The 22,978-nt window shown below is 42.5% G+C and overlaps 1 protein-coding gene across 1 annotated transcript; it reads right to left on the bottom strand.

Moving 5' to 3' along the window:
- Nucleotides 1–497: 497 nt before the first annotated feature.
- CANX (calnexin) lies at nt 498–20,186 on the bottom strand. Its single transcript, XM_084216012.1, has 15 exons — nt 20,099–20,186; nt 12,177–12,365; nt 11,644–11,717; nt 11,071–11,129; nt 10,698–10,839; nt 9,326–9,407; nt 8,000–8,192; nt 6,907–7,096; nt 6,514–6,627; nt 5,887–6,043; nt 5,359–5,574; nt 4,823–4,942; nt 4,588–4,726; nt 4,323–4,411; nt 498–3,729 (listed from the first exon to the last, which is right to left on the bottom strand). The coding sequence occupies exons 2-15, from the start codon at nt 12,360–12,362 to the stop codon at nt 3,676–3,678; spliced, it is 1,815 nt and encodes a 604-aa protein (XP_084072138.1). The 5' UTR covers nt 12,363–12,365; nt 20,099–20,186; the 3' UTR covers nt 498–3,675.
- Between the last annotated feature and the right edge of the window lie 2,792 nt (nt 20,187–22,978).

Below are 22,978 nucleotides of genomic sequence, written 5' to 3'. Positions count from 1 at the left end.
TTGTTTTTCCCCTCCAGAGCCGAGTTGAGAATAAATGGGCGGAGCTTCCTGGGTGGGGGGATACGGCACGGCACGCGGCGCGTCATGAGCCGTGACCGACGTCCCTCCTAGCCAATAGGAAGGCGCGGAGGCGCGAATTAAGCAGCGGAGGCGAGCTGGGGGCGGTGCTCGGCGCGGTTTAAAAGAACAGGTAGAGAGGGGCGGAGCGACGGCGGCCCAGCCAATCAAGAGCCGGGAGGCGGGGCCTCGGGTGATTGACAGAGAAGGGCGGGCAGCAGGAGCGCCCCGGGCGCTGGAGGGGAGCCCCGCCCGGCCCCGTGTCCCGGGCACCGCTGCAGACCCCGCTCGGCCCGGCAGTGGCCAAAAACCGCCAGACACGGGTCACCGCACCCACACCCTGCTGAAGGCTGATCCAGCTTTGCTAATTAGACAAAGAAAGCCAACCAGATTTAAGTTTCTTTATTGATTAGTTTTTACAAGTTGCTTCTACAAGTACCTGTTTGAAGTGGACATGAAATCACAGTAGTTGTGTCCAGCAACATTAAAAAAAACCAAAAAAACCCCAAAACAAAAACGCAATCAACCAAAAACCCCTTTCACAAACCATGAGGCTAGGGGGGTATCAACCGTCAGTTTGGGTTGAGCAGAGCAGCCACAAAAGCCCCATGTCTGCACCCACAGCCCCAGTGGAGGAAGGGAGTTTGTGAGGAAGGAGTAAGGAAGGAACAAGAAAAAACCATGGACATGTACAAGTAGTCATTACTTGCAAGAAACCCTCCTCAGGCGCAGGAGTCAGTCTCAAAACCAGACATTCATAGCACAGTAGAGGCCACAGCCTCAAGCTGTGACAACTGCGTACTGAGCAGAGCCAGCGAGGGGAGATCACATCCAGGGCTGCTGCTGGAAGGGGTTAGTGGGTTAGATGCACCCTGACCTACCAACTGCCCCTACCACTGGCTCCAGGAGAAAAGCTGTTCTCAGCACTTCTGCCTTGTGTGTCAGAGCCCACAGGTTTTGTTTTGATTCACCATGTCAGCCTAAAACCCCCTCTTGTCAGACACAGCACCTCAAGCTCAGCATCCTTGTCAAGAGCTGCCACCCTTGGCTGCTCAGACACAAAAGGCCCATATACACCTTCCAGGATCTGTAACAGTTCCAAACACAGTTCACAGGTTACAGCCAGGTGGAGTTTTACTACTCTAAAAAACACAGCTATGCTTTATGCACTGAGGATAGGCAGGTAGCTGTATTTTTCCTCCAAGACTTTAAAAATAAGAGCAATTCTAAAGGTCAAACTGAGGCACCCAAGCCAGAAAGCAGGATAAAAAGTAACTTGTCTATCCATTTTGGAAAGTCTTCATTTATTGTAGTGATTATTTAAAGCATACACTATGATATCAAAAAAAGCCATAACATGCAGACAGGACTTTTTCAGGAGAATTAGCAGAAGCAAATGTAGATTTACAATTAGCTTTAATATAATGCTATTTAAAAGCTGATAGCAGATCTCAAGTTCACTTTTGATGCTTTGAAAGAACATGTATGCACAGGGATTGTTTGGGAGTTTAAGGCAATTTGCATATTAAGATAAAAAACCATTAGATTAATTAGATTTTTATGTTGTGCTCAAAACATTAGCTGAATTGAAACCATTTACATATACTTCATCTCAAAGGACTGAGAGTCATAAATAGCAGCTGCTCCTTGATAAAAATACAGTCCTGAGAACAAGCTAGTAGCAATGCTTAAGCTATGACATCTTCCATGTCAGAGTATAAGCTATTTTTGCAATAAGGAGCAGTATTGACCAGGTGTTCAACAGGCAAAGGCATTCTAAACATGCAATAGCTCCCAACAGAAGTCTGAAATTACTTCCAGTATCTTGCTTACAATAGTTTATTTGTACACTGCAGAGAGATCAAGAAATCCTGCTATGCATTTGTGATCACTAATATTTCAAACACAACAACCAAGGGATACAACATAAGGACAGGCAGCGAAAGGTGTTTTACAAAAAAAAACAAAACAAAAAAAAACCAAAACAAGATTATTTTAGTAATTAGTTAGATTGTTTGCAAGGTAATTGGAAATTGGAACACTCTTCCCCCCACAACCCCTGGGAACTATTCCACACACTATACTTATTATATGACCAAACAACACTGGAGTGTTTAAGTTCAGTGCAAGAAGAATAATTTCATGACATTTAATTTCATTCTAAACAAAGGCAAAAGTTTATCTACATAGACATCCAAATGCAAACATATTTGGTACAGTGTAATGAATTACATCCATCTCACCCTCAGAGGTAATGCTCTTGTAGTGCTCACCTGCATTCCACAAAAAAAATGGTGTTTGAAACAGTGTAGTATGGTAGACTCAACACTTTAAAAAAATTTATTCAGCTGGAATTGGAATTTTCTAACATTCACAATATAATTTAGAATGCACTTGTTACATGAAGAGCAGATAAAATGACTTTAAACAGTTTCACATACCAGTTAAGAGATTCCACATTGCTCCTTCCCCACCTACAATACTGACATCTTGGTTGTGTTTTTTTTTCCTTTACAAATACTCACTTCAACTTGTCTACCTGCCTACCTCCCCCATTTCTACAGCAGACATATGGTGACAACAGTGAGAGGATATGGGACACTGTCTTAATTCAGTGTTTGGACCCTGGAAAGGAGCAGGCCTAGCTATGAAATCGAGTTTGACAATGAGCTGAACATGAAGTGCTTCAGCAACTGAGGCAAAGCTGCTCTCAGGAAGAGCTGTATCGTCACAGAGAGGAAAACACCGGTGGCTGAACAGAGGGCAAAGGGGGAAGTGCCTAACCACACCTCCCCAGCAACCCTCAGCTTTACAAAAAGAGGTCAAGAACAAATAAACTTGGTTGTCTGCAAGCTCTGCAGGATTAAATGTCACATTAAGATGACCCACTCCAAATCCTAGATCGTTTGTCAACATTTAACAGGGCTTTAGCCATGCACAGTATGCATATATTTTATAGACTGCCTAACCCCTTCCTTCCACCCCCCTCCTTCCTCTTTCCCCTTCCCCCAAAAGAATGAAATTGATTGATTAGAGAGTTTCACTACTGGTTCCCCATACATCTTCCCCCTAGCTTTTCTTTTGAGGGCAGGGGTGTTATCAAATGCATTGACAACTTTTCTTTGAACAATTACCAAATTTTCGGGGTATAAAGACATTGGTGCATTTAGGAATTTACATATGTGTAAAAAAAACTAGTTATAAAACTGCATTTTTATCACCTAGCACTTTCAAGATTCATTGTTATATTTCACTAATTAATATATTAAATTAAGCCAAGGTTTGAGACTGGAAAAATTCTACCAATCTACTTCAGAACAGAAAAAAATATTTAAAACCAAAAATGAAAAGGTTAGTTATGTTACATTCCAAAATCCACAGCCCATTATATTAAATGCTTTCTTTCTACAGGAATGATGCTCTTTAAAACAGATGATTGTAAATATTTTACTGCTAGACACTCCATTACATTGGATCGTGTGACTGGAACCTGTGGATGGTGAAATCTTGAGGTTTGTCCAAGTTTCAATGTAAGGTGTCCAAGGTCCTCTCCCAGAACCATGTTTGAAAACAACAACAAAAAAAAAGAAATCACAGATCAAGTTCTTGTGACTTTTTTCAATCTTTCCTTGGCTTTCTGTTTCTGGGTGATCTATTCACAGTTTCCTCCTCCTGCAAGAAAGTAATGTGTGTAAATATCAATAAAATAAAACCTAAATATACCCTTCATAACCATTTTGAGAAAGTCTTTGAAAATTAATCCACTTTCACTTCTACATTAGAATTCAGTTTTTGAAAGGACCTACTGCTGAAAGTACTTTGTGGCAAACAGGCAAATTCTTTGTTTTCAGTGGATGCACACCAATTGTTCGAAGCGCTTAACAGTTTCTGCTGCTGGGAGAATCCTTTAACTTCAAGCAACACTCCACCCATTTTTGAGTCATTGTGTCAATGTAGAGCACTTAAGGTCACATCCTGACTGCATTTGAAGCTGAGTAAGCCCTTTGCCTCAAGAAGCTGCCTTCCAACAGTCCCAATCTCCTCAAGGCAGGGTCTACAGCAGTGCCTTTAGCAGGGTGCCCAAGCCTGCACAAGTTAGCCACAGCAATTCTTCTTCTTCAGGGAGATTAAAGTTTTCTAAAGTTCAGAACTGCGAGGGAAGGTCACACGAGCCAGGTTAACTTTTAACGCTGTAGTATGGCCTGTTCTACACAACCTATGAAAGAAAATGCATTAAGCTTCCTTCAAAGATTAGGCATTCTTACCTCTGATGCAGGTTTCCTGTCTTCCTCCTCCTCCTCTTCTTCCTCCTCTTGACTAGCACTTCCTAGATCAGCATCACTTTTCTGCTTCTCTTCAAGGGAAAATGGGAAAAAAAATTAAAAATTTAAAAAAAACCAAACAAACAAACCAAAAACATTCTCCTTCCTGACTTATCTTCAGCTCACCATTGGCTTTATTTCTATCTGCCAATCCTGCTGGTTTATTCTATCAGGGAGAACATCACTTAAGATTATCTAGTTTACCTACCAAGCTTTTCCTCATTTGCGTCCTCCTCTTCCTCCTCCTCTTCTTTTTCCCCTTTATCTTTTTCTTCTTCTTTCTCATCATCCACCACATCAGGCTGAGGAGCATCAGTCTTCTTGTATTCTGCAGCACCTGGCTGTTTCTGAAAGGCAATGACAAACCCAGAACAGTATTTGTGACATTCAAGCACATTTTAACATCCTTTTAAACATGCTAATTAGCAGAGAAAACGCATTACCTTCCCAGAACAGCAGAAAAGGACGACAAGGAACACTGGCAAAGCCACAGTGAGGATGTAGACTACCCAAAGCCAGGGACGCTCTTCAGCAGCTGCCATCATCTGGCCCACAACACCAGGCTGTAAGACCGAAAGAACTGTCAAATTCTACCTCACACAGCAAGCTAGCAGCTAAATTTAAGCTACAACATTTTCAAATAGGCTTTTTGCAACTTTAAACATTGTATTTCAGACCTCAAAAAAAAAAAAAAATCAAACTAACCTGCACAAGTACTTTTCCCATAGCTTACAAATGAAGAATTAGGCTAAACAGTCCAAATATCAGAGCATAATCTCAGAAGAGGGCAGTGAGTACTCTTAGTTACTTATAGCAACCATTAACACACTGTAATTATTAATTGAAGCTCCCACCTGGTTTAGCAAAACTCTCAGCCTTCGCACATACAGATATATATTGACAAAGGCTGAGAGAGAGAACAGCAGAGGTGCTTCTACTGTTCCACTCCACAGCACACAATTAAACCTTCCTCTCTCACCTCCGCAGCACCATCAGCTGCTTTTTTCAGTCCCCATCCATCACTGGCCCAATCATCAGCCACAGCTCTATCAGTACAGATAATAAAGTTGTCAAAAAAGATGTCAGATGTCATGGACCATAACTCCAGTCCCACAGCACTGACAGGAGTCATCTTGAAAGGTTCCAAGTCTTCAAAAAAGTCTGGGTTTGGGATCTTTCTAGGTTTCCATATGCCCTAGAAAAGACAAAAGACATTCAGCCTCATCTACTAGAAGACAAATTTTAGTTTTCAGCCCATTATGAATGGAGAGATGTAACAATCCATTGCACTTAATTACAACATCTACAGGTGCAACTCATCAGTCTTTGGGAATCAATACAATGAAGTGATGTCTGGTAAGAAAGCCCTTTGAATCTGTCCACTTGAAACACAGCACAAGAGTGATTGCACTTGAATTTTTAATTACATCTGCTGAATCTAAATCATTCTGCTTTTTGTGAGAGAGATGCTTTACTGGCCACCAGCTTAAGCAATGAAAACACAAACCTGATAGTTCACGTTATCAATCATAGGAGGCTTCCATTTGCCTTTGTAGTTTGGATTGTCAATCATTGGGCGCTGCCAGGTACCACAGCCAGGAGCTGTCTCACATTTAGGATTTGCAATCTGAGGTGCCTCCCATTCACCATCCATATCTTCATCCCTGAAAAGCCAAACTCAGTTTTCAAGTCCACCCCTTGCCTTCATACAGAATATGGCTCAGACAATGTCCGATTTCTGGGAAAATCTAAATTGCTACCACTAAATGAAGACACTGAAACTTTGTATAGCCTAAGACTGTAGATAAATATACTGCTGAAGGAACAAGGATTTCAAAGACTAACTGTGAAGCACAGAAGATCAACAAAAGCCAGTCCCTGAGCACAGCCTCCCCCACTGCCCCTTCCAAGTAGGTTCTACTTCAAGGTAAACATCCCTGCCCTGTTCTGCTTACACAGAAGAGTTGAAAAATGCAGAGATGAATGCTGAACTTGAGTCCTCAGACCACTGCCTTCTACTTTTGGAGAAAAATAGCCTGAACAGCAACTTTGTCAGGAAGCAACAATGAACTGCAAACATCAGTACCAAAGTCATGAAATAATTGCTGCCATTTGCAAGAGGTAGCAAACTTACCAATCTTCAGGTTTCTCAGCATCAGGGTCTGCTACATATTCTGGCTCATCATCCAGCCAGCCTTCTGGTTTCACAGCGTTTTCATCCGCGATCTTTGCAGGAGCATCCTCATCCCTTGAGGGCAGAGCATTATGAGTTAACATAGACAACACATAAGTTTTTAAGCCCAAGGCATGATTCTACAGACTCTGAACCAGCCCACTGCTCTAGACAGCCAGCCACCTTCCCTTCTGTCAGGGTCACTCCATGATTTCAGAAAGGAATTGCCTTGCAATCCTAACACATGTGCCTCATGGCATATCAAGGTGCCAACAGCAAAGTACTACTACTAATTTTGATCAGGACAAAATTATGGGGCTAAGGATTTCCTCAATTCCACCCTTCCAACCTTACCAGTCATCTGGTTTAACAGCATCTGGGTCTGGGATTTTTGGTCTCTCATCCCAGTCCTCAGGCTTCTGGTCATTTGGGTCCTCAATCTCTCGGGGTGGATTCACAGGAGGTGACATATCATTTAGCAAATTCCCACTGTTGACAACTGTTTGATCGACAAGTATCTCGAAACTATTGTCAGGATTCAAGACTGTAAGGAAAAAAAGTTGATGTAGTCATTGCATGTACTATACAAAGCATGAGTCATAAAGCATCACTCATCCCCACTGTACAACCCAAGCTACCACCTACCCATCAACTGCTTTAAAGAACTGCTAAGAACCTTTCCTCCTTACACCAAAGTGCAACTACTGATGATGCACCACATCTCACCCTGTGAGAAGGCAGACTCCTGGCAGAAGTCCTACGTGTGTTAAAAGCATGGAGGTTTGTAAAGTGATTTAGCAGTTACCACAACAAGCTGACTTTGGCACAGGAAGTATTGCTTTAGTAGTAAGAATGTATATACTCATATTCTACTCCAGACTAAGACTTCCTACTACTGACTTACAGAATTTTAATCTCACTTCTTTATCTACTGCTGTCTCTGTAGTAGGAAAAGACAGAGACACTCCTAAGTACTTCCTGAAAGATTTTGATTGTAGCTAATATACTAGACACTATTTCAAGAACTCCTGAGTTTGTCTGGTACATGAAAGCAGAAAAGAATACAAACAAAACTTAAACTATTATGCCTCTACATCTAAAGCCTAGCATACCCCATGTTACCCAGAGGCAGCATTCAGGCAATGCATACACACTGATAATTATTTCAAATATACTTAGTTCAAGTTACTTAAAACTGCCCTGAAATTCAGTTCTCCATTAAGTATTAAGTTCAAGTTGCATGACATTTCTTACATGAATCAAGACTTCCTGGAAGGATGAAATAAACTTTTGCACAGACAATCAGTTTTTGCATTTGAAGCTTTCAAGTAGTTTTTAGTTGTATGGTGCACTGGCACAAATATTCACCTGTTCATCTGGCTCACTTTGAGCTTCTGGTGAAGAAGATGTAGTAATTATTAATATGCTTAGTTAGCAGTCACCCTACCTAGAGTATAAAGATGAGTCTTCTTATCAGTAAAATAAGTCTTCAGATCTGCATCTGGACGCTTTGCGTGCTTTTCCTCGTATTTGCCAGTCTTTGGGTTTTTGTGCCGGAAGATGAAGTGCAATTTATAGTCCTCTCCACATTTGTCAGGGCCAAACATTATTGTATATGGAGTTTTGTCATGAAACTGATCCTATAAAACAACACAACACCTCACTCCATTACCTTGAAGTACAACTTCAGTCATTGTCTGGCATAAGAATTCCCAATTCATTAAAAACTATTCTGCAACTTGAATATCAAACCCATGAAGTCTCCACACTAAAGATTATGTTCCTCATATAAGCCTCCAGAAAAAATAATGTGCTAAGAACTATCCCAGCTATTTAATTTTGCACCTTTGGGCTCCACTTTCCACATGGAAAACATCAGCTATTCAGGTGTTATCCAAAATATTAGTGTGACACCCACCACGTTTAAGTATTTCTCTACATTACAACAAAGTATGTTAAAAGCTATCAATTAGAAGTATCAGTTACTGGCAATAATGAAAGGTTAGCAAGGCCACTGAGTTCCTTTCACACAAAGTGATAAGCAGCACTAAAAGTGAAGCCAAGCTGCATTTAGTCTACACTTAAACTGGGGGTATGCATCAATCCATGCTCTAACTGGATAAAATCATCATTGAACTCTGCAAGTCTATTTGTTCTTGCTAGCTATCTGAAAATTCAATGCACATATGAAACTGATTAGGCAGCCAAGGTGTGTTCTGGTGTTTGTGGTTGTTTTGGAGTTTTTTAAATAGTTTGGAAATGGTATTAATAATATAACTCCAATGAGACTGCAGGAAAAAAGAAGGATGGATAACAAGTCATAAAAGGTACATCTTATGAAGTCTAGGAAAATGGCTAAAGAAAACCCATAGGCTGCAAGAGCCTACGCAAGGTTACCCAGCAGTTCAGCTTCATCTGAACAGGCTAAACCACTTCAATGAGAGGACAAAATGCAGTTCTTAGGCCTTAGGAGCTGGCCACTCTCCTCAGCACCTCCTTTTTCATTCCAGAACCCAGGAAAATCTGAAGTACTGCAGAGTTTGGCAAAGGTCTAAAACTGCTCAGCTATTAGGGAACTTCAGTTTCCACTCGAGGCCGTCACATTTCAGTACTTATCCTCTCCAACTGAAAGCACTGGGAAAATGCTGAGTGCAAAGTACTTGGGCAATCAGGCCCCACCGCCTTCACTAAAAAGGTTTCTTCAGAAAGAAGCAAAGTGAAAAAACTTCAAGTTCTTTCCCAGCTAATACCCAAAAGTAGGAGCATTACTCACCAGGTTCAGCTCAGGGGTTTTTGAAAGCAATTTCACATAGGCCCCACCACACTCTATTCCATTTTGGAAGTTTACTTCATACCTAATTTTAGTTTTGGATAGAAGAGGGGAGAGCACATGTTATACATGAGGAAAAAATATTTTTGCAATACACAATTACAATTTTGTCAGTACAAATTAACAGTAACACTGTTTTGTTGTTGTTTGCTTTTAATATTCACTGGATAAATTATTTAAGATACCATCATATAGATATAAGGACTAAGAAAATATTCACAAGAGCCTGAGAAACAGTTTAAAAATGGAAGATTTAGAAGAATTAATCTGACAGAAGAGATTAAAGAAACTGAGTGCTGGCCTAGACGATAATGACCTAGAAGTAGAGAAGAAGAAAAAGCTTTCCAGTATTTGACACTTCAACAGGAATTGAGGCAAACCAATTATTTTCCCCACAACTACTACAGTAGACATACAACTCAATTTGTAAGACTACAAAGCAAAAACAATAGGATTTTAGAAGTCCCTTTAGGGTTATAAGCATACAACAGTATTTAGGGATGCCAAGGAGCCTGAAAAAGGCAAAACGTCTCTGTCAGGAATAAGCTAAGTATGCTTGATCCTCTCACAATGCCAGCAGCTGGAGTGGATGACCACTGGACTTTATTTTTAGCCTAGTATTTTGAGCCAAAACTAAACAGTGCAAAGCAAAGTGACCAATTCATTATCTTGTGCAAATACAAATTAATTTACTCTTTGTTTAAGATTGATAACATCACTAATAGTGCACAATTCAACTGTTCTCACTGAACTATGTTTTTCCCCTGACTTGTTAGTTTAACACACATGCAAGTAGATTCTTCTACAACAGTTGTGACCTATGCAAGGTGTTCGTCTTCCATGGCAAATGAACTAAGACACAGGAAGGAGGAAACAAATGCATCTTCACCTCTCTGTCCACCTCTCCTCAGAAACAGGAGGCATTTTACTGTATAAGAAAGTGCCCTGACCTACTTACAGGCCAGCATTCTTTCAAAAGGACAAGGACTGCCACAATTAGCAGTACAAAAGTCAGTTGCCTGACCTTGTTACCACAATTAAATCAAGTGAACTGAAGCCACAAGACAGTTTACCAAGACTAGTTTGCAGAGACTTCTTCCTCTTCCAGGCTTCAGAAGGACCCATGCTGTTACTAACTCCCCACTTCAGGAATCCGGGTTACTATTTTACTCTTACTCAAAACAGTGTAATAATATGTTACAGCATCTGGTGTCATCTAGACCTCCAGTCAACAAAAGCTCAGTTATGGAATCAACCTCAGCTTGTTATCATGTCACCCTGGAATCAACAGAACATCCAATTATTCTTTACTTACTGTATAATAAGGGGTTTGGTATCAAACACAAATGGCTTGGAAAGTTTGGACGAAATCGCATGATGCTTGGCTCGGGTTACCATTACAAGCCCTTTGTCTCCGGGAAGCTTCGTTTCCTTCATGTCTTGGACATCCCACTTACCTGGGAAGGAAATTGACCAAACACTCATTTATTTTAAAATCTCTGAGTGGATCTTTTGTTTAAATTATAACTACATTTAATATTATTAGCCAGGTACATAAACATCCCTCTCATTTTCTTCAGTGAATATAATTTTAGCTGAGAAACAGAAAAGAAAGACTTGCACCTCTTTTTCATACATGACAAACAGCATCAGAAACATTTATCATCCAAAACCTGGGTTGGACTCACCATCATATTTGGCAATCTCATCATCAGTATCATCTTTCTTGGCTCTGGAAAGGACCCATCTAGAAGACAGACACCCAATGGTTGGAAAACTGTATTTCCACACCACCACACACACACACTAAAAATCCTGCTCTTAAGATAAGGTAGCCCTTGCTGTCTCATGACTACACCCCAGAATCCTGATCCCCTGAGGAGTTCTGTTCCCACAAACTTTTCTGTGTTTGCTACTTCCCACCCCAAGGTAGGACCATGGCCTCATGAGCTCATCACTCCTGTAAAAAAAAAACAAACAAGTAGAAGTAGCACCTTACCATCCTCACATCACCTGAGGAAAGTGAAAAAGCCACATGTAATGGCCTCACCTCCCTTTATTACTAGAACTTAAGGAAGTACTGGTTTAACTCAGCATCTGAACACCTAGCCTCAAGAATTCATCCCAACTGTAATCCCAACTGAACAGGGGCCCTTTGATTCAGTTTTGAATAATACAAGTTCTGCAGGGAGGGTTTCATTGCCTTTCACCAAGATTTTACACTATTTGCTGTACTAAATCATCCTTCAGATTATACTCACCCATCCAGAGTTCCTTTATCAAAAGATTCTGCAAAATACACTTCACCAGTCGGCACAGGGGGCCTGTAAGTAACCTATTGGAAAAGGGGGGAATTTATGCACCTTTCAAGACACATTCTTTATTCTACAGAAATACAGGCAAGTAAAGCTCGCACTCCCTCCTACATTCAAGTATAGCTCACCTGGACATTCTTGAAGCATAAACACAGAAATTACATAAATATTGCTGCTTGTGCCAAGTTGTTGTGCTCTTGTCTGCTACTAAAACTCAAGTATATACGTAACTAGAAATTTTAGCAATAACTCCTGATACTCACAGCACAGATTTTAAGGATAGATCTAAGTCTTCTGGAAGAACATGGGGGACACAAAAACAGTAACAAAGCAGCCAACCTAAATTCCAAGCCCTACTCCTAGATAGCATCTTTTATAACATTACAACAGGTTAAGAAAATAAAGACAACTCTGATCAGACTCACAGTAACCAAAACACAAGCAGTAATTCAATTGTTAAAAGAAATTCTATGTCAAACCTTCGGAGCTGGAGGAGCACTGCTTGTTTCAGACTTTGACTCTTCTACATCCTCAATACCATCATCCAAGTCATCCTCAATATCAACTACATCATCAGCATCATTGTCTTCATCCGTATCATGTGCCTGGATAGCAAGGATCCCAAGGGCTAGCAGGGTCACACACAGTAGCCATTTCAGCTCCATGTTCTGAATAAACAGGACAAGGCAAAGTGGTCAAGCCAGCATGCACACAGAGCCACACGATGCTTCTCGGTACAAATCCGAGCGTCCAAGGCAACAGGTGAAGTGCAAACTTATCTCTCCAGCTCTGTTATTTACAGCATCTGCCTGAGACAGCTCTAAAAGCTGGGAAGGAACACAACGTAAAGCTAAGTATTTAATATCAAACAGACATTAACTCAGTGGAGAACCACATGTACACATTCTGCAGATCATGCAGAAGTGTCATAATTTTGCTCTTACACTGTCACAGGACACAAGCAGGACAGCAGACACATACATGACACCACAACATCTGTGACTGTAAAAGCCTAAAAAGAAAACCTATTTCATGCTTATGAAGGACTTTAAATACACCATGCAGGAACTCAAGCTTCCATTCAGTCCAGAAATTGAAATAAAATTTTCTATTTTATTCAGAAATAGTAATTTTTGCAGAGTACTCAATCCTCATCTCCTGTTCAATATATTTTTTGTCCAACCTGCAAATGCAGAGCTCTCGTGTTTTCAATCATCAAACCCCTTCCCCAGGTTTTATTGTAGAATTACTGCCAACAGTCATTGCTACTACTGGCAGATGCCTACAAGCAGTTGAAGCTCCTGGAAACTGCCACTTGATTCAATTCCCTTATTTCGATCTCTAATTTAAGAAGATGACCAAGGAAAGAGTAGCTGTTAACTGAAGCCTTACAGAATTAAAATATCACACCTCAACTAACTAATTCATAAGATGCTGAGCCCATTGTCACACCTAAAACATGATAGATATGGGCAAGCTGTAGCTTAAAATATCTCGTAAGTAAAATGAGTTTCAATTTGACTTTCCTCCTAGCAAAGCAACAAGATCACTGCATCTTTAGGTTGATACAGAAGGCAACATTCCCAGAACCCTGCTCAGTTTTATCTGCCCAAAACCCTCACAACAACAACCTGCACCTTGCTCATCTTTTCTCCTTTGAATACCACTCCCAATTTTCCTCCCAAACCCAGAGGTATAACTGAGACTCAATTTTTTTTGAAAACAAGTATAAAACCACACAACCCCTCCCTCCTTCCCTTACACTCCTACCTCACACTGCAGCCCTGCAGACTTTCAAACATAACTCAAGCAGAGTTAACAGTGCCTGTAGGGGTTTAAGATCATGCTAGGAAACAAACTTTCAACTTTCCAATGCATGCTTAGGCAACTAAAAGAGTTTACACTCTCAAAAGCTTATCAGCATTATCCAATTTTCCAAGACTACGCTGCATACTAGATCTACCATTCTTAGATTATTCTTTAACTTACTTCTAATGACAGAGAGGATTTAAAAACTTTATAACTGTAGTTTTATAACTACAACAAAATTGTATTTTAAAGACTTGAGCTGAGGTCATGTCCAGTTTATCACTACAGGAACATGCAATTGCAGCCAGTTTTCCAACAATAGTGATGGCCTTGAGGATTATAGTCCAAAAGCATGTGCACAGACTTCCCCCACTCAGTTCAGGCAACTGCACCCAAACACCTCTGAGCCAAAAGGACAATCATTCCAGAAGGAATATCTGACAAAAACTTCCAAGGGCTGTTATATATGAGCAAAGCTTGTTTGCTTAATGCACAATGTACAGCCAAAACTGAAAATAGTTTCAGACCCCAAAACAGCTCTTATTAGTGTGAGAGCCACAACACAAAACCAAGGACTGAAAAGGGTCAAGCAGACATCAGTACCCTTGGAGCTGCAAATTCTTCTCATACAGATAACGTGTTCTTTGAATAAACTCATACCCAGCAGCATAAAAGCAATACAGAAACAAGAGCCTGAAACTTCATCTGAAAAAGTGATCTTTAGAACTCTGGATGTGCTCTGTGCGACTGCAGCAACCATGGGTGAAACAGCACAAAAACACCTTCCCATGCAAAGGGTTTCATTTTGTCTTACCTTACCAATAGGGCTTCACTAAATATTTTTTTAAAAGAACTATATTCAGAAGATAATACAGTTTTATAACTGCTTTCAAATTATACTATGCAGATAGAATGCACATGTCATGATTTGGAAAGTGATATGACAAAGTTAACCTTAAAAATATACCAAAGTTAAAAATGAGCCAATTCTCTCCTTTCCTAAAAGGAAGGAGTTTCTGCACCCCTCCTCCCAACCTTGTGCAAAGGGTATTAACGGTTTAGCATGCAAGTAATCCTTTAAGTAATCTCATCAGCAACCAACCAGCACGAAAGTTTTGGTGAAAGAATTAAATCATCCCCCACAACTTTCCTGCCATTACTGACTCCATATGTAATAATTACCTACTTCACAATCCCACCTCAACTGCAACCCTTTGAAAATACTTGTCAGCAGCAAATAGACTTTGGTAAATGTTCACATTCAAGTGGCAAAGGCACGTGGCCTCAGAAATTCTTCTGTCAAAGCATCTTAGTGAAACCAGACAATTCTGCCAGGGACCACACAGCAGGGGCAGAAGTCTGCTGCTGCATGTCTGTGCTCCTGATACAGCCAAGGTATCTACCCTGCTACACTTATCATTTAATGCTCTGTCTGAATTTGAGGCCTTGCTGAACCTCATTTCAAGAAAGAAGTATGTCATGGTCAAGCAACCAAGGAAGCTTCATCATCCCACAACAAGAAAAAAAAAAAAAAAAGAAAGCTAAAAAGTCTGAAGAGAACCTAATCCAGTTTCCCATCCTTACCTCTTTACAGTCATTGGCAAGCAGTTGTCACAAGTTCATATCCCTGCAGAAAGCTGCTTAGGACATTTCCTACATATTAAATCAGTTCCAAATTCAACATAAGCTACCATTCATATACCTTGAGTACAGGCTGGTAGCTTCTTCTGCAACCTGCCAGTTATCATGCCAAACTCCTTATTCTGTTTAACTCGAAACAATATAAAAAGCTGACTAAATTATAGAAAAAAGCCACTATGTTCTCAGAAGAGCAATTTAAGTGAAGCACAGATTTTCGATATTTAAAAAGCTACTTCTATCCATAATGGATGTTCTGCTACAGGAAAAAATTTCAAATTCACTTTACACAATCCTTAGGGACACAACATAAACACAATTATGCCCTAGTAAATTAGGTTATTCCTAAATAGAAGAGGAAGGGAGGGGGAGAGAGATACAATTCAGGTTTTATACAAAACAGGCACAAATCAATTTTTCAGTACAACTTTAAGTTACTGGCAACTACAGGTGTTCAGTTAGCCACCTCAAACATAGCCTAACATTCAGACAATCTCACCTACTCTATTATGATCTGACTTCTTCCTTAAAAAGTGTCCAATTTCCAAGCAATTACCATCCTTGGCAATTTTTTACTCTGCCTGCACCTCACTTCTTCAGGTTAAACTGTGCAGCATTTCTGGAGGTTGGTGTATTTCTGCTCATGCAATTGCCAAAAGCCATTAACAAAGGAACACTTTCATAATAGGTGAGAGCTTCTGACGTCTTCATTCTACTTCAGTGTAACCATCACTTTCACCATAACGTTTCAAGTCAGACATAACAACTCCACGTACTTTTTTTTTAATGAATTCTTCAGTCAGACATTGGCACACCACTTAGATTGAAGGGGGAACTACTGCAATCCCAAAGTTTGAGACTGTCAGTGCTACAGATTACTTGTTCTCTCTGCATACACCCATGGCCAGCTTCTACCCCAGAAAACTTCAGAGCTGACATTTGAGCACTGTGCACCTGATTGCCAAAAGGCTGAAACATTTTACCCCAGTATTTGTAAGATCTATAGCAGAGTGCTGGAAACAGTCCCCTGGAACATCTGCACTACAGACTTTACTTTTTCACAAAGTAAAATCAAAACCAAATTGGAGTGGGATTCAGAAACAGAATCAGGATCTTACACCAAAAATACAACTCCTACCATGTAGGACTAAGTGATTGCTACCTTTGGAGTTCAAGGCTTTCAAGAGAGTCATGCAGCTTCAAAGATTAATTTTTATTTAGAATTCCCCTTTTTCTGGGCATAATGGAGAAAGTTCTTCTTTATTATTGGTACAACACTGGAAGCACTCATACAACAGACAGTTGTCACTATTCTCCCTAACATACATGTCCCCTGGAAGAGAGTGAAATTGCCCATAGGAAGGATCTTCAAGTCCTCTGCTATCATTCTTCCAGAACATACTGTTTAGTAACTCCCTGTCAGGTCAAACAGAGCCTGCAAAACCAGTTTAATCATCTCCTTGGTTACTAATCTATTTCAGTGGTTCATCAAGCCAGTTCTTAATACAGCATATTTCAGAATGTATAACTACATTTGAATGGCTACTGGCTATTTAGTTTACTACTCGCTCTTTTTATAAAATAATTAAAGAGTCAGACTAAATAGATCCTATGAAAATAAGACTTACTACAAACAACGCCTATGCAATTTAACTGGATGAGCATCAATGGTTTCTCTTTCAGCAGTACCTGAAGTCTCAGCTGAGTGACTTAAGCAAAGGAAGAACAAAACCCGCTAGCAAACTCCTGTGTTCCCAACACTGGGTTTCAGTGTGGCATTCACAGCAGAACCACACCAGTGAAACCAAGCACAAGGCCTCATGCAAGGCAAGAATTAGGGAAGAAAAATTTAAAGTCAACATAAAGATGATTCATCACAACATAAAAAAGATTACAAGGAGACAAGAACAGAAAGGTTGAGACACAGATATACATTTTCCCTCTCAAATGAGAGTTCTGTGGGTTTTGAGCAAAGGCTCAATAACCCGACTTGGTAGTGCACTAATTTCCTAGAGTCAGAACTACTGAAGAGCAGAGGAAATCTCTTCTACATCTCACAATCCCTCTGCCTTCCACATCCTGCCTCCTCTGCGGTGCCAGGGTAACTGTTTACACAGCCTCATGATGAACCAGCCGCTGGTTTAAGATGGCTCGAAGTCCTTCTGCCATGTTATTTTAACCCTGAATCAATACCCCAGGCCAACCCAGCAGCAAAAGCAAAAAGAGGTGTAGCAGTACCAGGGAAAGTAAGTAGCCAAGGATAGAGGAAATAAAGCTGTTGGCAGCAGAGCCAGCACAATACCACAGTTTCAAGTGCAGGTCTGTCACCAGCACCTGCCTGATCTGTCTTTAGGCAGATTTGGGGGATGAACACCATGGTGTAGCTGAAAACTGTGCGGCCAAATACTGTAATTTCAACAACCAGTACAGTGCCTCAGCACCCCTCCAAAGGGGATATAATAAAATTATGTTCATGTATATACAACAACTCATATAATGCAGACAACACTTTTTCCTCTGAAATACTGTTTTCCTGTGAAATACTGACAGCTTCCAGCGTTGTGAAGATTCTGCCTTTAACATCACAACTCAATGAATAGCAGACAAGGCTAAAGAAAACCACCTTACTAAGAAGCGAAGAGAGGCAAGAACTCTCCATGGTGGTGGTTTACCCTCCTACATCCTTTTTTTTCCCCTTCATTAAGGAGTGGCTGGGATACTTCTACATGAGGAAGAAGTCTCCTGGAAAGGATTGGCCAAACCTCTCTTGGGGATCCCTACAAAAAAAGCTGCCTCCTGTTTGGGTTGTAGAGAGCACAAACCAGGCAAGGGATTAGGTGTGAAAAGGGACAGCAACAAAGCTTGCTTTTAATAGGCATTTCAAATATGCCAGTTTCTAAAAATAATGTACAACAGTGCAGATACAGTACAGAAGCAAAAAGCAGATACTGTTTGTCAGCACAGATATCCTTCCTGCAGAACTGGAAGTCCTTGGAGGGTAAGACAGAACCATGAGGCTTTTTGACCTCATAAAACAGATGGGCTGCTAGGAAAATTATATTAGTGGGGACAGATCTGGAGGGACCCCAAGATCTTTGAGATCATCACACCTAGAAATCAATTCAAGTTTGCCCTGCTACAGAACTGATTCCAGCAAGAACAAACTGCCACCATGATTACTACCAGAAGCAGAAAATCAAAGGCCAGAAAAGGAAGTAAAAGATGGAGCTAAGTACAAGTCTCAGTGCATTCTCCGTAAAGGATTTATTAATTTACTCAGAGGGAAGTGCTACAGCACACCAAACGAGAGGGTAATCTGATGGAATTTCAAAACTTTCTTACTATTTTACACTAGATTCCCCTCCTAGGAGGGCAGTTGATCCCAAAAAGCAGTTTGCATATCATACACAGGTGGCGATGCTGCCTGTAAATTGTACAAGTATCTTCTCCATAATGTTTTTTTAAACTAGAAATACTAGAAGTTAATACAAACACAAAGTTTTACTCTGACCTTTTTCCAATTTAATGAAGTGTTTTGCATAAGCCCATCAAATACAGCCAAGTTAAGAATAAAGCAGTCTTTGAAGTCAGGTACCTCAGTGTGAACCTAGAGTAATATATATACCAATCTATATTTAACCATTATTTTATCTGCATTAGCTCATACATTATTATAGTTCTGCTATCTCTTTGCAGTACTTTAGCAACAACCAAAATCACAACGTGCAAGACTGTCCCATTAAACCCATGTGATAACCATGCTTACTTGACAACGTGAAATCAACACACTACATTTAGAAATACATTACATGCCTAGAGACCAGTTTTCAGACATCTAACATACTCTAAATAAGTTCTAGAAAGAGTTTTCCACAATCATCTGCAGAAGCTCTGCAGCATTAATTATGTTAACACTGATCATCTTGAGGTCTGCACCTTTACGATTACTACTGCCATTAAGACATGTCCATTTCCCTTCACAACCAAATCACCTGCAGCATTTCTCTTTCTGTAGCCTAGAAAGTGCTGAGCCACAGACCTGCATGTGAAAGTTCACACTTTAGAATCAGTACAGGTAAGAAAGCAGGGTGCTGTACATGCTTTAATTCAAAGGTGTGGGTTTTTTTTTTCTTTTAAAAGCACACAATACAATCCTCAGGCAGAAATGAGATGTCATTTACACATTATTTTAAAGACACCCAATGCGAACGATATTTGGGGGACAAAAATCAAAGCAGGCATGTCAATTCCTTTAAATTCTCAGGTTTTCCTGCTGCAGATTCCTCGCCTGCACGTCACCTGTTGGGACTCCAGCTCCGCGCCATGAGCTCCCCCCTTCCAGAGGCTTCTCCTTCCCCTCGCACAGCCCCAGCCAGGCCCACGCCATGCTCTGCACCCACCCCCTGATCGCCCTTTGCGGGGCATCATGGGGAGCACGTTCAAGATTATTTCCGACATGGAACACGTAGCCAGGCAAAACCTAAACCACGCGCTGCCCACATCTACGCGCGACCCTCGCCTCCCTCCCGGTTCCACCACGCGGCCCTAGCGCCAGCCGCTGCCCGGAGCGGCGCTCCCAGAACTTACCAGAAGAGCCGCCGCTCCCCCCAGGCCGCTGCGAGCCCTGCGGGTGCCGGGCGGGACCCGGCGCCGCCGCCGCAGCCCCGAGGCCGCCCCCGGCCTCAGGGGCCTCCCCGGGCCGTCCCTCTCGCCCTGACTCCGGGGGTCCCCGCCTCCTCCCACCCCCGGGATGGAGCCTGGACCACGCACGGGCCGCCCGCCCCCCAGGGCCCAGCAGCGCCCCGCCGCACGCCCCACGACAGGCCGGGCTCCCCCACCGCCTCACGCCGCGGGCAAGTCCGTCCCCGTTCCCCCGCCCCGATGTTCCGGAGCCGCAGCGGCTGTGGAGGGAGGGCACGCAGGGACGGACAGACAGACGGATGGCCACACTCACCCTCCGCCGCCCCGGCCACCGCCGCCGGGCTCCCCTCACCTCCGTCACGTGCCCGCGCGCCCGCCGCCGCCCGCCTATCTGCCGCGCGCCAGCCCCGCCCCCGCCTCACGGCGGTCAGCCTGTCCCATTGGCGCGCAGGGCGCCCGTCCGCCCGCCCAGCCGCCGATTCTGCATTTTGATTGGCTAACATCACCGCCGCTCACTAGCCGGCCCGCCTCTAAACACGCCCCCAACGGCGCTGCCCTTCGTGGAGCGCTGTCATTGGTTGGCGGGGTTGCAGGAAGTGCAGGCTGATTGGGTGGTTGCGGGCAGGCCGTTGGGGTGTGGGCGGGGTCCCAACGGGTCTCGGCCCAGGGGCGCTGCGGAGGCTGGCAGGGCGCTGCGGGCAGTAGGGGGCGGTAAGGGGCGGCAGGGGCGGGGCCAGCCCCTCACGCCCTCCCCGCGCCCCCCCATCCCCTCACGCCCCTCACCCTCTGCCCATAAAATACCGCTGTGTTAACCAGCAGAGCTATCTTTTTGTCTTCGCGTTCCTTAGAAAGCGTGTTTAGGCTTTCTTACCTATTCAGCAAATTCAGTGTGTCCCGTGGCTCTTTTCCTCAATTACAAGTCGAGGGTTTAATAAAATAGTGAACAGTGACACAGACTCCAGCGTGTTCAGAACATGGCAGCGCTGCTCTGCAGCTGCTTGCCCAAAGGCCTTGTGCAATTCTTGAACCTTTAACCTGTGCTGTATTTTGAAAATGAAAGTACTGTAGTTTTGTAGAGGTGAAATACTGTGTAAATGTTGAACGTTTGTACATTGAATCATCAAAGAAACACAGGGAAATACAGAAGATGTATCCTTGGTGGGCCTATGGGACAGGCAGGCTGAAGGTGATGCCGGGTTTGATGGGACCATGTGAACAAGGTCAAGATTAAACTTGAGGAGTCTCCGTGACCTGCCACATGTACAGCCATGTGGGAGGGCAGGGACACAGCCCCATGGTGAGGAAAACAGGCTCTGGTAGCCTGGAAGTTACAGCACCTTTGCGTTGTCTCTGAGCTGCACCGGCCGAGGGCAGCTCCATAGAAAGCTGTGTCTGAACCACCCAGCTCAAAGCGAGCTCCTATGTGGTCTGTGGGCTGCAGCCAGTTCCAAGAGATGGGAGGTATTCTGTAGGAATAACAAATCCAGTATTACTAGGGAAAAGTAAGAAAGAAAAGGGTGGTGGTTTTTTTCCTTTGTAAACATAAATCTGTTTTGAGTTGATGCAATGAGTCAGCAGTATAAGTTTTCCCACAGAGAAAATTCCACTGTGTTAGGACAAAGCAAGCAGGGCCCCAGCATTCAGAAATAAGGCTCAGCATAAATGAAATCAGCAAATCCCTGCTTGCACTGAAGTTTGGAATCAAACACATTTTTCCAGAACGACACCAAGCTGGCTCCTAAACGGCTCTGTTGAGCTATACCCAGGCTGAGCAGAAGATGCAGACAGGCAGCAAACAGTCACAGACAGACAGCACAGGAGATATCAAATGCTTAAAGAAGAACCTAAAAACACTATGGAAAAATACTTTAAAGAGTAACAAAGCAGTATATTTTAGCAAGTGCCCTCCTCAATCTACACAGACCCATTTTTCCACAAAATATCTTTCAAGCCTTTATTTTGAAACAAGTTATTAACTGCAACATGACTGCAGGACAGCATAATACTCCTGCTGAAATCACAGAAGCACCAGGAAATCAAATATACACACACATACACACGTGATTCCCCTTTCTCTCCCACCCTTTCCCAAAAAAGAAAACATTCCTTCCTTTTACAACCTGCTGAATCATGGTACAGGCAGGCAGCCCTGGAGCTGGCTCCTGCCTGTGCTGCTTTGTTATCGAGGAGAACAGAGCACTGTAAGTTACAGAAAAAAGAAAAAAAAATCTGCTAAAAGCATATCCTATGCAGGGATTTTCAAGATGTTTGAACTTAGATAAAAGAAGTACAGAATGAGCACAGGAGAAAGATAATCCAGAAGGAAAGCAAAGGGGATGAGTAAAGGAAACAGAAGAAACATGTACAGAGATTTAACGGCTTTGGCAGCTGAGAAGGTGGTATTTTTAGACTTCAGAGTGCCAGGGCAGGGAAGATGAAAGAAAGAGAATGGCAGATACCCCATGGCAAACATGACATTGTCAAGGAAAAACATTTTGGTGTGTTCAGGCTTTATTGCAGCAGATTTGCTTTGTCCCGCTGACAAACACTCAGGAAGTGTGTTGCTCTCTGACTTTGGCAGTGCAGTTGGAAAGGCAGAAATCAGGCAGTGTGGTGAGATTGGCAGAGCCTGAATATGCACACCTCAGAGGTGAGAGGCAACAGTCAGTTTATTAGTGCACTAGAACTTTGAGTAATTCCATTTTGGGGAACTTTCTTGTCCTGAGTGTTATCAGACAGCAACCTCACGTGCTTTCCACTGGTATTTTCATAATTCCCTCTAACTTAATCTCCAAAGTGTTCCTCCTTCCTTAATCCCTCCAGGACATTGCCACATTGCTGGAGTTCTCCTTGCATTTCAAGCACTAGTAGTACATAATTTCAAACTCATCTCCTCTGGAAAACTGGCAAGAAGCGAGTGGAAAATCCAGCAGGTGAGCGTGACAGGAGGGACACCACACTGGCAGAGAGCAGGCAGTCAAGGCAGACAGCCAGTCAGAGAACACTGACTTTTGCTCTTTCAAACTTTGAACTGCAGGAGGGAAGGCAAGCTCACATCACTGTAGAGAGCAATGTCCATGTGCCCTGGAATTCTTTCCATGGAAAACATTTTGTTACAAAGAGATCTCTGGAGACAATACTTGAGGGAAGGATGGGAAAAGATGCATGAACATTATCACAATGGGGGGAGAAT

Source organism: Fringilla coelebs (assembly GCF_963513975.1).
Source record: "Fringilla coelebs genome assembly, chromosome: 15".
NCBI lineage: Eukaryota > Metazoa > Chordata > Aves > Passeriformes > Fringillidae > Fringilla > Fringilla coelebs.
Note: the sequence above shows the minus strand (reverse complement) of the source record. Positions and strands in the feature narration are given on the sequence as shown.